Genomic DNA, 13690 nt, shown 5'->3' with positions numbered 1-13690 from the left:
GAGAGACAAATGTGAAGCTGAGGAGGGTCCGAACGAGACGCTCGCCTAATATTTATTTGGTGGACATGTGTGTGCGTTCATGACGATGTAAGTCGCCCTGTCATTGTTACATTATTACCAAGGAATGTTAGTTAATGTTTGAATCAGACTATTAAGCTGAGGACGCTAAAATATAGCCACATGTGGTTTTAGTAAAAGCTGACCGGTGGGGGCAAAGGGGAGGTAGCATTCCACTATCCTGAAACCAAGGATGACACAATTGAACATATAATAATTACTATTCAACAATAATTGTCGTTTTTATGTGGCATATTTAACCCTGTGTGTATTATTTCGTTCGTAATTTGGTTAGTTTATGATTACCCTGGGCTCAGAGTTGTGGTTGCGTCGCTGCAGTTGGTTGATGTGTCCGCCGGAGGGCGCTGTTTCTCCACAATTGAGTATTGTTTCTTCTGGTCACAGCGGGATTTTAATGTAATTATCGGTATAATCAGATATGCTCATTCATTGTTATTTTTTGTTTACTTAGACACCACACACCCACTCCTTAAATGTTGATCTGCACCGCCAATCTAGAATGACAACGGTATGAAAAGACAATGCAGGAGGATTCAGACATCCGGGATAAATGACTGAGCTGAGTTCAACCAATCCGAAGCGAGCATCTCGGCTTAGCTTCTTGCACAAAGACCAAGCCAGGATGAGAAGAACAGTGATTGGTGAAAACCAATCCCGGATCAGTGCTCTCACGCGGCTTCCTTAAAATAGACCCCGCTATCGATCACAGATTCAACGATTCACCATGGCAACGAGAGCGGCCTACTTCTCCCCGTCCGAGGCTGAAATCCTCATGGAGGTTTACGAGGAGGTTAAAGAACAAATAAAAATGAAAGGGAACACCGCCACAATCATAAAACAACGAAAGAAAGCGTGGCAAAGTATTGCAGACCGCCTGAATGCGTAAGTACTGCTCAAATACACAACTCACTGCTCCGCTGGAGCCATCACAATGACAATTCACATAGTATTAACATCTCCGAAAACACGTCGCTAAAGTTAGCTTCCTGTTCGCCAACCTCTGATTCCATTTAAGGTGGTATTACCCTAAAATGCCAATACGCACTATTGTGTTGTGAAACCTTTATTATATGTGTGGAAATGCAATAAAGGTACGCGTATCTATGTTTTTAGACTCTATATCCTGTGTTTCCCATATCTCCAATTGTAATGGGGGTATGAAAATAAACATTAAAAGCACTTAGGTTGGAACGCTCACAATTACGAGTGCGCTAAAACGCCTCACGGCAGAAGGATGGAGACACGAGCATGACATTCATTGCTGTGTGCATCATATAAACCAAAAAGTATAAATCTGCCTTTATTGCATTTTCACAAATTAAATATAAGTTTCACAAACATCTAAATGTTTTCACATTAAGAAGTGTCACAAAAAAGACACACTCAGACTGCTCATTATGTCATTAATTCCACCTTAAAGTGGTCATGGTGATGTTTAGGGAACCTTATTCAAACACTTGTCGCCATGTTACATAACAAATGTTGCTGGACAACATTTGTTGTCATACAAATTACATTATTTTCAGACATTATTTTTGTGAGAAAGTGATTGTCCCCTCAACCTAATAACTGATTGGGTCACCTTTAGGGTTTTCCAGCATGAAGCCTTTTTAAGGTCATGCCACAGCATCTCAATAGGATTCAGGTCAGGACTTTGGACTAGGCCAATCCAAAGTCTTCCTTTGGTTTTTCTTCAGCCATTCAGAGGTGGACTTGCTGGTGTGTTTTGAATCATTGTCCTGCTGAAGAACCCAGGTTGGTTTCAGGTTGAGGTCACTAACAGATGGCCGGACTTTCTCCTTCAGGATTTTTTTGGTAGACAACAGAATTGATGGTTCCATTTATTTATTTTTAAGTCTTCCAGGTCCTGAAGCAGCAAAATAGCCCCAGACCATCACACTACCACCACCATATTTTACTCATGGTATGCTTTTTTTTTTGTTACTTTTACACACATCTTCCAATAGTTCAACGTTAGATGTTGTTGCGGGGTCTTTTGTGACCTTTTGGATGAGTCATTGCTGCCTTCATTTTAGTTCGCCGGGCACTCCAGAAGGTTCACCACTGTTCCATGTTTTTGCCATTTGTGGATAATGGCTCTCACTGTGGTTTGCTGGAGTCCCAAAGCTTTAGAAATGGCTCCATAACCTTTTCCTTTTCTTAGTTGTGTCTTAAAAGAGGGGACAATCGCTTTTCCTACACAGGGCCATTGAGGTTTGGATTTTTTTTTGTCCGTTATTAATGAAGTATTAATGAAGTATTAATGAAGTTTCATATAAAAACTGCATTGTGTTCAGTCATGTTATCATTAATATTTAGATTTGTTTATGATCTGAAATATTTAAGTGTGATAAACATGCCAAAAAAACATAAATATATACATATATAGGCTGTGTGTGTATAATATATCTGTATATGGTGTGTGTGTGTATAGATTAAATATGACTCAGTCACCACGGACGTGGCAGCAAGTCAAGATTAAATACAAGAACATCCTCCAGAATGGTAAGTACCTTGACTAATACCTAAGACTGGACAAGCGTACATCGCTCACACCTCGTCTACTGTTTTATCAGTCAAAAAGAAAGCCCACAAGAAATGCAGTGCCGGTGGGTCACCAAAAGCTGACATCACCCCAGCAGAGGACATAGCATTGGCAGAGAATAAAGCCAGGATCAATGAGGGGACAGACACAAATATATGTTCCTCCCAAGATTCCAACAGCTTCATAAAAGGTACATTTTTCCATAATCACATTCATTTTACATTCATTTGGACTATCTTTGGTTTGCCTTGCAGTTTCCGGCAGCATCGTCAAACTGGAGCCACAAATACCAGACGATGCAGATCCAGTGAGTACTCTGTTGGCTTGGCATGTCTCGTCTACTAGCGTCAATATTCATCATTTTTAATGGGACAGGGTGAAGGCACCAATGCAGCAGAAACTGATGCTATTGATGATGAGACCAGTTCTCTGGGTTCCAGGAAACATGAGGTATCATATCAAGCTTGTGGGAGAACTATCATCATTTGGTGCCTACACAAAATATCATTTCTGTAACAGGGCCCAGATGGAGACAGCCAACCTGGCAACATAGTGAGTATTAATGGAAGGACATACTAAATTTATGCTATTCATTATCATGTTGTTTACAGAACTCCCAAGCTATCAAACAGCTCTATGCCCAACATATGCGGCAACAAATACAACTAGCCAATATGGACATGGAGTATAAGAAAAGAAAGATGGAAGACCTAGCACTGGACTCTGAAATAAAAAGGAGGACAATAAGAATATTGGACCTTAAAATAAAGAAACTAGAACGGGAGGTGAGTTATGCCTTTATTACATACTGTAACTCAAATATTTTCATGATTATTCTCCTTTCATTGCAGCTTCAAGAAGATGACACAAGTTAATAAAGGTCTAATAGAATGATATTAAGGCACATAATTACCCTGAAATCACTACGACCAAAACAAAGAAGGTATTTTTATAACTCAATGTAATACGACTGCATTTTGTTCTGGAGAAAGTATGAAATGGCTGTACTACACTAAAAGGATGGTTTCATAAGAACACATTATCCCTGAACTTAAATAAAACTAAAATAATCCTATTTGGACATCTATGTGAAAATACAAGACATCGACAGGGTGAATGAAAATATAAAATTTTAGTGATATAAAACTCAACTAAATGAGTTGGAAATCCCACATTAAAAATGTACAACATGAACCGGCAAGAAATACTTATACTGAATAATACTGAATAAAGCAAAATTCATTATATCACAAACATCACTTTAGTGTTCACTGGTTCTACAAACCAGTTATTTAAAAATAACACAGACGAATTAGATTCTCTCACATTCAAACATACAAACACACTGACAGCAAGAACGCCAACTGACCAAATAAGAACAAAGACTTTAAGACAGTAAAATATTAAAAACAAGAAGCAAAGCAATAAAACTAAAATACAGTGCATCCGGAAAGTATTCACATCGCTTCACTTTTTCTACATTTTGTCATGTTACAGCCTCATTCCAAATTGTATTAAATTAATCTCTTACCTCAAAATTCTACACAAAATACTCCATTATGACAATGTCAAAAAGGTGTTTTTGACATGTTTTGAATTTATTAAAAATAGAAAACAAAAAAATCACATTTACATAAGTATTCACAGCCTTTGCCATGAAGCTCAAAATTGAGCTCAGGTGCATCTTTTTTCCACTGATCATCCTTGAGATCTTTCTACAGCTTAATTGGAGTCCACCTGCAGTAAATTCAGTTGATTGGACATGATTTGGAAATAATAATAACTGTCTATATAAGGTCCCACAGTTGACTGTGCATGTCAGAGCACAAACACCAAGCATGAAGTCAAAAGAACTGTCTGTAGACCTGCGAGACAGGATTGTCTTGAGGCACAAATCTGGGGAAGGATACAGAAAAATTTCTGCTGCTTTGAAGGTCCCAATGAGCACAGTGGCCTCCATTATTCGTAAATGGAAGACGTTTGGAACCACCAGGACTCTTCCTAGAGCTGGCCGGCCTTCTAAACTGAGCGATCGGGGAAGAAGGGCCTTAGTCAGGGAGGTGACCAAGGCCCCGATGGTCACTCTGTCAGAGCTCCAGCGTTCCTCTGTGGAGAGAGGAGAGCCTTCCAGAAGGACAACCATCTCTGCAGCAATCCACCAATCAGGCCTGTATGGTAGAGTGGCCAGACGAAAGCCACTCCTTAGTAAAAGCAACATGGCAGCCCGTCTGGAATTTGCCAAAAAGCACCTGAATGACTCTCAGACCATGAGAAACAAAATTCTCTGGTCTGATGGCTTTCTTTTTTCAAAGTGTCTAAAATCCCATTCTCATCTAAAAAAAAAAAAGGCTGCATCTGTGCAAGAACGCTTCTTTCTAAAATCTTTGAGATAAAAGGTAGTTTTGAGATTGGCCGATAAATCGAAAAAATTGAAGGATGAAGACCTGTTTTTATTTTTAGCTAAGGTTCAACAGTGGCCTTTTTACAGGATGGCACAGTACCTGTTGATGATAGCACACACAGATGGACCAACAGCTGGCAACCAGTGTCAGAGGTCATAGGGACGCTGACAAAGTGCTCATGACAACATCAAGTTTTTGAAAAAACTAATGAAAGTACTCAATTCATAAAACATACTGCTGTCAAGCGTTCATGCAGCCATGAATAACCACAACAAGCCACAAATATATTTTTTGACTGTCAGTAAGTGGCACTGATAGCTGCAAAATAAGAGGGCAGTGATCAGTGTTTATACAGCCCTGGAATGAAACCCCATGCTAAGGTTCTTAGAATAGATGAAACATATGGATTTACTTACTGAAACTTGCAGATGAATGACCGCAAGCCATGTTTTGCTAACAAATTAATGTTTCCGACAACCACGTGCAAAGAGGTGACTGTGCAAGGTCTACTCTGAGGAGGGGGTGGAGCACAGACAGAAGAACTTTTGATGGGAAATACCTAGTATGTCATCCTAAGTCCATACCTTTATTGTATTCCTGCACCAGTTTTTACCTCAAGATCCATCCATGAACCAAGTCATTTGGACCCAGTCTATGCATTATCATCCTATCAGCGTCACCACAGCTGGAGAATCTTTTGGAGACACTTGCTGCTTGTGGGTCGTGGTATTCTCTGAGAGTATGATGACTTAGTTTCACCACTAAAGGGCTCCAAAGACCACATAATCATTTTAATGCTCTGCGTCAGAGTGCACTGCTGTTTTGTATTGATGTTATATATTGTATATCATAGTCTGCTTTATCCATATTGGTGTAATTTCTAATGTCAGTTTCTACTTTAAGAGTTCCAATATATGTATATATATATACATATATAAATATACATATATATATATATGTGTGTGATAAAGTGTTCCTATAATTTTTGTGAGCAGTGTATATATATATATATATACTATAGATATATATGAGGTCTTCAAACGGGACATACTTGCTCAAGGTGCAACGAAACAAGTACTGCTTCTACTGCGTGGGGGATAAGGAACAACTAAGTGCTAAACATATAACAAGTTAAAACTGTTATTTCCAAATGCCCACAAGGCATGCTGGGTAGCCCAGCAACAACATGATGCAATGTTGAAGGATGAAAAAGAGGTATTTGGAAATGCTCTGTGGGCCAACACGTCATAACTAGTGGATCTAGGTGTGTATCAAAAAGTCTACCACAGGCGCCCAGCCCTCAAATTTACATAATTTGATGGTTATAATTTTTTTTAAACCATTACTTGTGAGTTTTCCCGCTCCATGGAAATGTTAAGAAATGAATTGAATATGCCTGTAAGTAAAGCACATAGCCAGATACAATATGATAGAGGGCTTTATTTAAAAAGTTTCTATTATAAAATGCAAAAATTCAGCTAGATCCAATCACACAAATTGCAAAGACATATCCCTTAAGATCTTCCAACATGGTGCTAGGTCATATCCCAAATGACAAAGACATGACAACTCTTTTCTCTTAATAGGAGGAGATGCGTAGGTTTTGGCAGTGTAGGATGCTGACATCCATTACAGCAGAGAGTTATTGCTTTGGTCTGCTTTACAAAAAGGTTTATTACAGGAGAGTCGAGATTGGCAAAACAGCGGTCTGATACAGGTGAAAAACAATCTGCTCAATCGTCCTTATCCTTGGCACCGTGTTTAAGGATGCGTGTGAACTCCACATAGTTGAAGTTATTCTTCTTGTCGATGGGGGCCTCTCTGAAGAGCTCGTCCACCTCATCGTCTGTGAAGCGGTCACCCATTGTTGTGAGCAGCTCCCGGAGGTAATCTTCCGGAATGAAACCTGCAGTGACAAAGCCCAAATATTTTCTGGACTGCTTCAAAACATTTATGTTTTATATATGTATGTGTTTTTTTTTTACCTGTTCCCTCTTCGTCAAAGCAAGCAAAAGCATTTCGGATCACGTCTTCAGGGTCTGTGCCGTTGAGCTTTTCTCCAAACATGGTGAGGAACATGGTAAAGTTAATAGGCCCGGGAGCTTCATTCATCATGGCCTCCAGGTAGTCGTCAGTTGGATTTTTCCCTGTGAATGCAGACGCACAAACGGCAAACCTTCAATGTCTGACAATTTACACCTGAGAAATCCAAACAAGAGCTTGCAGAACTCGTTCTTGAACAGCTGTGCTGCAAAGAACCGCGGTCGTGGAACTTGGTATTTTGCACACTTTGTGCACTTGTCTTGCTAAAGTCACACAGGATAAAATGCTGTGAACTCACAATCACTACAACAATTCCACAACATGGCCCCTAAATAACTTTGGCAGGTCTGCTTACTACATTTCTATCCAAACATGTCAACGCGTTTTTAAGCTCTGCTCTTCATGATATCCCATTTTACTCACCCAGCGAGGCCAGCATGTCGTGCAGGTCTTCCTTGTCGACAAAACCGTCACGGTTCTGGTCAATCATGTTGAAGGCCTCCTTGAACTCCTGGATTTGGGACTGGTCAAACATGGCGAAAACATTGGAAGTGGCGCGCTGGGGGCGCTTCTTGGTGGTCTTTCCCTTTGCCCTTTTGCTCGACATTTTGATGGATTGGTTCCTGGGGGGAAAAAAACAGCACATTTTAACGACACATAATAAACATTCCATAAGTAAAAATCAGCATATCTAATTTGAAGCCAAGAGTCATGATGATATTCCGTAGCAATGTCATCCCAGCCTGTTAATCCCGAGTGGCACCCCCCCCCCCCCCCCCCCCAACCCCCTGTGAGCTATACATGGAAGTGTTCTTTCTAGATCACTGCGTCACTGACGGGAGAAAAGTCAGTGATGTACGCACTAATGCCCTTATCAGGCAAAGTCTCCGATGGTTAAACGCTGAAGGGACGGAGGCATGGTTGACAGCCTGTTTTCGCCAGTTGATAACAATTACGCAAGTCAAAACATTTTATTAATATCAACAGAATGGGTTCTTACAGGCGACATACAGCAGTATCATCTTCACGATTGTGTTTAAGCAGCCTAAGGGAAAATACCGTAATTCCAGTAGCTAGCTGTAGCTCTCATAAATATACAGATTAATGAGTAATTCATTTCATACATACAACAGCTACAAATGGCTTGCTTGAACCCTTATCCTGATCGCCATTTGTCTTGACACGAACAAAACGACGTTCCTAGCAATCTTACTGGAATGCGAGTCCGGGCCACACCAACAACCAGCTGACGTTACACAGGCACAAAGCTTTGCAGGCAATAATCCATACATCTGCATCATATTTACGAATTTAGCAGCACATTTCTACGTCTAAATGTAATCTTGTGTGCGAACATTTATGTTGTCGGCCCAGTTAGCTGTTGTTAGCTAAGCTAACCGTCCGATTTTATGTGCCGCGAAAACTGTCTTTAAAATACGCTTTTAAAACAATACGCGTATGTTCGCTTTTCGTTAATGTTTAGCGCCCATAATGTCACAGGTAAATATCACGGACTGTAATAAAAGATGTAAAATAGTGGCTTACCTGACGACAACAAGCAGACAAGGACTAGCTAGTTTTTTTTCTCAACCACCGCCCTTCACTTCCTGACTTGTAGTGTCAGCGTCGTCAGGCCTCCCGGGTCGAACCAACTGAAAACAGTGGGGGCATTGTCAAGCAGGAAAATATTTTCTTTCGATAAAGTACACACAGCGCTATTAAGATAGATTAATGCAATTGAATCAAATGTATTTTCATACGCGATTATAAAATTACGTGTCAAACAATGTTATTATTCTTCACTGAATAAATAATTACGAATTGTTCACCCTCAAACAGGTAAATGAACTTTCCCCAAATCCTCCATTACGTTCGGTCGGGTTCCTGGATATATCCATATATGGACGTTCAAGAGAAGTTCCTCCATAATGTTATGCAATAAAACAAGCATATTCCATTTAAATAATACACAAGTCTTCTCTGTTAGAAAATGTGTAAAAAATAGCATATCCAGAATGAGCGTTATCCCTGTTTGTGATTCATAGTGTCTTTGTGATTATATTTGAATTATTTGAATTGTTATGAATTGTATTTCCGGTTTATATAATTAATTTGTTAAATAATGAATATAAATACAAACTAGATTGAAATAATCCCATAAATACTCTATATTGACATATATATTCCTTATGGACAGTTACAATAATCCTGTTTATTTTTGTTATGATATTAAGCTTTCAAAACAGTGTCTGCAAAGTGCATATGGAATGTGTATTCATAATTTCTACATCAAGATGTGGATTATTCTCACAAACAAGAGTGAAACCTGATCGTGTGGTGAAAGAGAGAGTGACAATGAGGCGGCGTCTGGCTGGCACGGTTTGTTTGTCATGCGAGTAACAACAGCAATGACTAAACTTAGAAGCGCCGCCACGTTTCAACTGGTTTCCTCATTGACCTAGTGATGACGCAGCATCAGGAGCAACTGGGGGTTCAGTATCCTGGCCAAGGATCCTTCACAGGAGGACTGAGGATGGAACCAGCAACGTCTACCACCACAAAAACAAGAATTAAAGTGTCACTGGTATTCTACAGCCACCAATGGAACACAGTGAAAAAGGCATGTTTTCCTGTTTATCAATTGGGATGCACATCAGCTTGAGACCTTCACCCCCCCTTCCTGCCCCCTCTCAGCTATATTTACCCCCACCCTCACCATAAATGGCTGTGGCTGCCGCTCGGACATTCTGGCCAGGCCCCATGTTATTTTTGTTGTGTGGACACAGTCCCGAACCTACCTACCTACCTACCTGCCTACTTGGCTTTTCAAGCTTTGTTGGATTGTGGACTCTTTGCAAATTTTCCCTTAGAGGTCACAAACGGAAGCTCTGAGGCCGCAGTGGGTAAGTGGCGAGTGTCCTGCAGAAATAAGAGGTGAGAGATTTCTTCTCGGTATTTTCATGCATCATGATTGCTTGGATATGACGTCATGTTTGATTATAGTAAATGTTTTTTGCTTCTATTTTGCCTGCTAAATTAACACAACATGTTCAACTGAAAGGAACATGTTGACAAATGCAGAATTCTAACCAACGTTAATCAACAAAAGCCTCTTGAACACTAACTCCCCAGACAGACAATCAGGTAGTCAAGAAGGACCTTGGATACTGTCATGTCTGGATCAGTACCCTTCTACCAGAAGCACCGCCGCCACTATGACCGTGGCTACCGGTACCAATCTGGCAGCAGATACACTGCTGGCGCCAGCAGCAGCAACAGCACCAGGGGGTAAGGAAAAGATGGATAAAAGGAGTTCCTAATTTCCACCTCCATTTATCATCCTCACAATGGATGATTGACTCTCTTCATCCACTTTAACCATGGTAACCGTTCCCACATGGGGATTGCTGCCTGTTTATTTCCTGCATGATTTTCCAATGTTCCGTCATTTGCTTCCACGCATGTTGCTCGGTGTTGAAACCAAAGAAGTCTACTAACCTTCATAGTCAAGAAGGAAGGTGTGAAAAAATGTGAGATCTCAGATTGTTTGGCAACTTTTGACAACCTACACAGCAACCCAATCTGGTACAGTGCGTCGGACATCTTTAAATACACTTTCTCCGAGCGTGTGAACAGGTCAGAGGGCTTAGGTTTTGTTAGTTGATCTTTGCCTGGCGCTCCACCAGCCGACCGCACAAACTAACGTTCCCTGCTCAGGCAAGGAAAGGATGATAACGATGCAGCGGTGATGTAACCACCAGCTGGTTCCATCCAAAAGCCATAGCTTTTATTTTTTGTAAGGATGTAAGTGGTTCATCCCAAGAATTAACCTCTGACTAGAACTCAACCTTGACCCAGAGTGACTGGAAAATTCGTTAGTTGCTATCTCCTGAAGTAATGTACCCAAAAAGGGATTAGTAGTACACAACGGTGCAGACTTGAGTCCCGTGACTTGGACTCGAGTCAGACTTGAGTCATAATTTTTTATTACTTTAGACTCAACTAAAGTAGTATAATCAGATACTTGGCATCAGTGACTCAGGACTTGACTCGGACTTTAGTCTGATGACTTGAAAATACTTTTAGTAAATGTCAAAGTATCAAAGTATTCAGCTACGGTGATGGTAATGGTTTTATTTCATTTGAACATGCATCAGATTACAATTGAATGCATCACATAATCAGTTCACAGTTCCACATGTCCAAAAGGAGTAGGAAGAAGCAAAGCTTATTAAATCCTACCCCTCCATCTGGTACTTTTACAATCAGTAACTGATACATTTGTTCACTTCCTGCTTTCCATAATACAGTTTAAGGTTTTTTTTGTTTGTTTTTTTTGTAATAATGCATGTCGTACCTCGTACGAGGTGATATGACCATCCAATGACATAATGGGTACCATAGTAAGTGTCAATATAGTGATATGTATAGCACATCACGACTGGTTCAAGACTCTTCATCCTTGTATTTAGCAAACATCAACTGCTTGTATTGTTTCTTGAATTGGCTCATCGTTGTGCATTGTTTGAGGGTCTTACTCAATCCATTCCATAGTTTGATTCCACATACTGAAATGCTATGGCTTTTTAACGTAGTCCTAGCATATAAGTGTTTCAAATGTACTCCTTCCCTGAGATCATATTTCTCCTCTCTTGTAGAGAAGTATTGGATGACATTTTTAGGTAATTGGTTATTTTTAGCCTTATGCATTATTTTAGCTGTTTGAAGATGAACTATATCAGCAAGTTTAAGTATTTGTGATTTTAGAAATAAGGAGTTAGTATGTTCTCTGTAGGCGGCATTATGAATTATCCTTACTGACCTTTTTTGCAGTACATTTAGCGAGTGAATATTGCTTTCATAGTTATTAGCCCATATTTCCACACAAGAAGTAAGAGAGCAATAAAGAGTGTTGAGTGATTTTTGATTGAGAACAAATTTTGCTTTGTTCAATATTGAAATATTTCTAGCCACCTTATGTTGTATATTTGTAATATGAGGTTATAATATGAGGTTGTAATATGATTGTTGTGTGAATGCGTACTACCAATGTATTCATACATATCAAATTGTCAGACCTTTTTCATCAATTTATTCCACCGTTTTATTTTTGTCTTTTAACTCCTCCTTCAGTTTTTAACCATTCAAGCATCAAATTGTTCATTCCATTCGGGAATAGTGTGCTATCTATTCAGATTTGGCCAAAAAATCCTGATTTTCCAAAAAATCCAAAATGAAAGGGTCAGTATCCAAACTTCCACCATTCCACCAGTTTCTCAACTGATTCAAACCACCATGAAAACATTCCACACATCCAAGAACTTCAAAGTAACAATATTTCCACATTCCAAAAAGATGGTACAGCACCTTGTACCGACTGTACCCTTCTGTTCCGGTCTTAGACTTGATTGGTCCTCATCCTCTGGACTAGACAAGAGCCGACTGAGCCCATTGCTCAAGAGACCCAAGCCTTCTTACTTGGCTGTGGACAAAGAGAACCACATCATTGGCTACGTGGTTCCCCTCTTCAGAAGCAGGTAATAATCGATAATTAACGTAATGTGCGCTCTTGAGGCTTCTCATGTGTACACACCTTTCTCTACTAGTCAAGACTTTGCTGCAGGATATTCCGACACAGAAGAAGCAAGGCGAAGGAACACTTCTTCAAACATGGAGCACAGAGATCTGTTTACCAGCAACTTGGAGATGGAGAGGTCAGAGCAGGTCTCCAGGAAGGAAGCCATGCGAGAGTCAGCCGAGCGCATCTCCTTGAACAAAACTGTGAGTGGAAAAATCTCATTTGACATCAAACCCTCCACATACTATGGGTGCTGTAGCATTTATTATTAGGTATTATTATTATTATTAGGTACATATGTTTAATGAGACCCAATGCAAGGGCTGTTGTAAAAACTCTGATTTAGCATTTTTGTATATTAAGGAACAAAACATTAGAAGCCCGTACTACTAAATAACATGTCAAAGTGGTATTTATTTTCAGCCCACACACAAGGGAGACATGTACTGTATATCTTACAATTCGTAACATGACCCTCAGTGTATTTATGCGTGACAAAGAAGGCGACAAATTCCTCAGGCTTCCATGGGACACAAGGAGAACTCACAATATTTATCCCATGCGTGTTTTTGTGATGACGCTACATAGCATGATTCTACTGCATCCAGAAAGTATTTACTGTGTTTTACACTCAGATCATCAAAGAAATTAAAAAAATTTAAATATTAGTCAATGACAACACCACTGAACATAAAATGTAGTTTTAAAATGAAACTTTGAGCAGAAAATCATAGCAACAGTAAAATATGGTGGTGGTAGTGTGATGGTTTGGGACTGTTTTGTTGCTTCAGGACCTGGAAGACTCCCTGTGGTAAATGGATGCATTTTATTATTATATTTATTATATATATTTATTATTATTAGGGGCTGCACGGCGCTCGAGTGGTTAGCGCACAGACCTCACAGCTAGGAGACCCAGGTTCAATCCCACCCTAGGCTATCTCTGTGTGGAGTTTGCATGTTCTCCCCGTGCATGCGTGGGTTTTCGCCCTCATTCCAAAAACATGCTAGGTTAATTGGCGACTCCAAACTGTCCATGGGTAT

The 13690-nt window shown here is 39.9% G+C and overlaps 3 protein-coding genes across 4 annotated transcripts in view; 2 read left to right on the top strand and 1 right to left on the bottom strand.

Annotated features, from left to right (window-relative positions):
* Window positions 1–4271, top strand: LOC131108912 (uncharacterized). Of its 2 annotated transcripts, XM_058060346.2 has the most exons (9): window positions 1–87; window positions 530–960; window positions 2513–2583; window positions 2655–2813; window positions 2878–2930; window positions 2999–3073; window positions 3143–3175; window positions 3235–3408; window positions 3475–4267. In XM_058060346.2, the coding sequence occupies exons 2-9, from the start codon at window positions 803–805 to the stop codon at window positions 3496–3498; spliced, it is 747 nt and encodes a 248-aa protein (XP_057916329.2). In that variant the 5' UTR covers window positions 1–87; window positions 530–802; the 3' UTR covers window positions 3499–4267. The 2 variants fall into 2 exon arrangements, with proteins under 2 accessions (XP_057916329.2, XP_078648390.1); XM_078792264.1 differs by lacking the exon at window positions 3143–3175 and having other exon boundaries at window positions 3475–4271.
* Window positions 4272–6447: 2176 nt separating this feature from the next.
* On the bottom strand, window positions 6448–8735 carry myl12.1 (myosin, light chain 12, genome duplicate 1). Its single transcript, XM_058059325.2, has 4 exons — window positions 8614–8735; window positions 7492–7691; window positions 7011–7172; window positions 6448–6931 (listed from the first exon to the last, which is right to left on the bottom strand). Exons 2-4 carry the CDS (start codon window positions 7673–7675, stop codon window positions 6759–6761), a joined length of 519 nt encoding a protein of 172 aa, XP_057915308.1. The 5' UTR covers window positions 7676–7691; window positions 8614–8735; the 3' UTR covers window positions 6448–6758.
* A 1114-nt stretch (window positions 8736–9849) lies between these two features.
* Window positions 9850–13690, top strand: part of myom1b (myomesin 1b) — a 31590-nt gene continuing 27749 nt past the window's right edge. Inside the window, exons 1-4 of the mRNA XM_058059319.2 lie at window positions 9850–10002; window positions 10201–10356; window positions 12471–12605; window positions 12675–12849. Of these exons, the coding sequence (XP_057915302.2) occupies window positions 10241–10356; window positions 12471–12605; window positions 12675–12849 (426 nt within the window). The 5' untranslated portion in view covers window positions 9850–10002; window positions 10201–10240. The remainder of the gene's footprint in view (window positions 10003–10200; window positions 10357–12470; window positions 12606–12674; window positions 12850–13690) is intronic.

The sequence above is a fragment of the Doryrhamphus excisus genome, linkage group LG7 (genome assembly GCF_037039965.1).
Source record: "Doryrhamphus excisus strain RoL-2023G ecotype Guam linkage group LG7, RoL_Dexc_Guam_v1.1, whole genome shotgun sequence".
NCBI classification, from domain to species: Eukaryota; Metazoa; Chordata; class Actinopteri; order Syngnathiformes; family Syngnathidae; genus Doryrhamphus; species Doryrhamphus excisus.
Note: the sequence above shows the minus strand (reverse complement) of the source record. Positions and strands in the feature narration are given on the sequence as shown.

What these genes read in the sequence shown, in the direction of transcription:
- LOC131108912 (XM_058060346.2), top strand. Translation starts at nt 803, where the DNA reads ATGGCAACGAGAGCGGCCTACTTCTCCCCGTCCGAGGCTGAAATCCTC. An exon ending in ATTGCAGACCGCCTGAATGC is followed by an intron (nt 961 to 2,512) that starts GTAAGTACTGCT and finishes GTGTGTGTATAG; the next exon opens with ATTAAATATGACTCAGTCAC. An exon ending in TACCAGACGATGCAGATCCA is followed by an intron (nt 2,931 to 2,998) that starts GTGAGTACTCTG and finishes TTAATGGGACAG; the next exon opens with GGTGAAGGCACCAATGCAGC.
- myl12.1 (XM_058059325.2), bottom strand. Translation starts at nt 7,675, where the DNA reads ATGTCGAGCAAAAGGGCAAAGGGAAAGACCACCAAGAAGCGCCCCCAG. An exon ending in CGACATGCTGGCCTCGCTGG is followed by an intron (nt 7,173 to 7,491) that starts GTGAGTAAAATG and finishes CTGCATTCACAG; the next exon opens with GGAAAAATCCAACTGACGAC. An exon ending in CTTTGACGAAGAGGGAACAG is followed by an intron (nt 6,932 to 7,010) that starts GTAAAAAAAAAA and finishes TTGTCACTGCAG; the next exon opens with GTTTCATTCCGGAAGATTAC.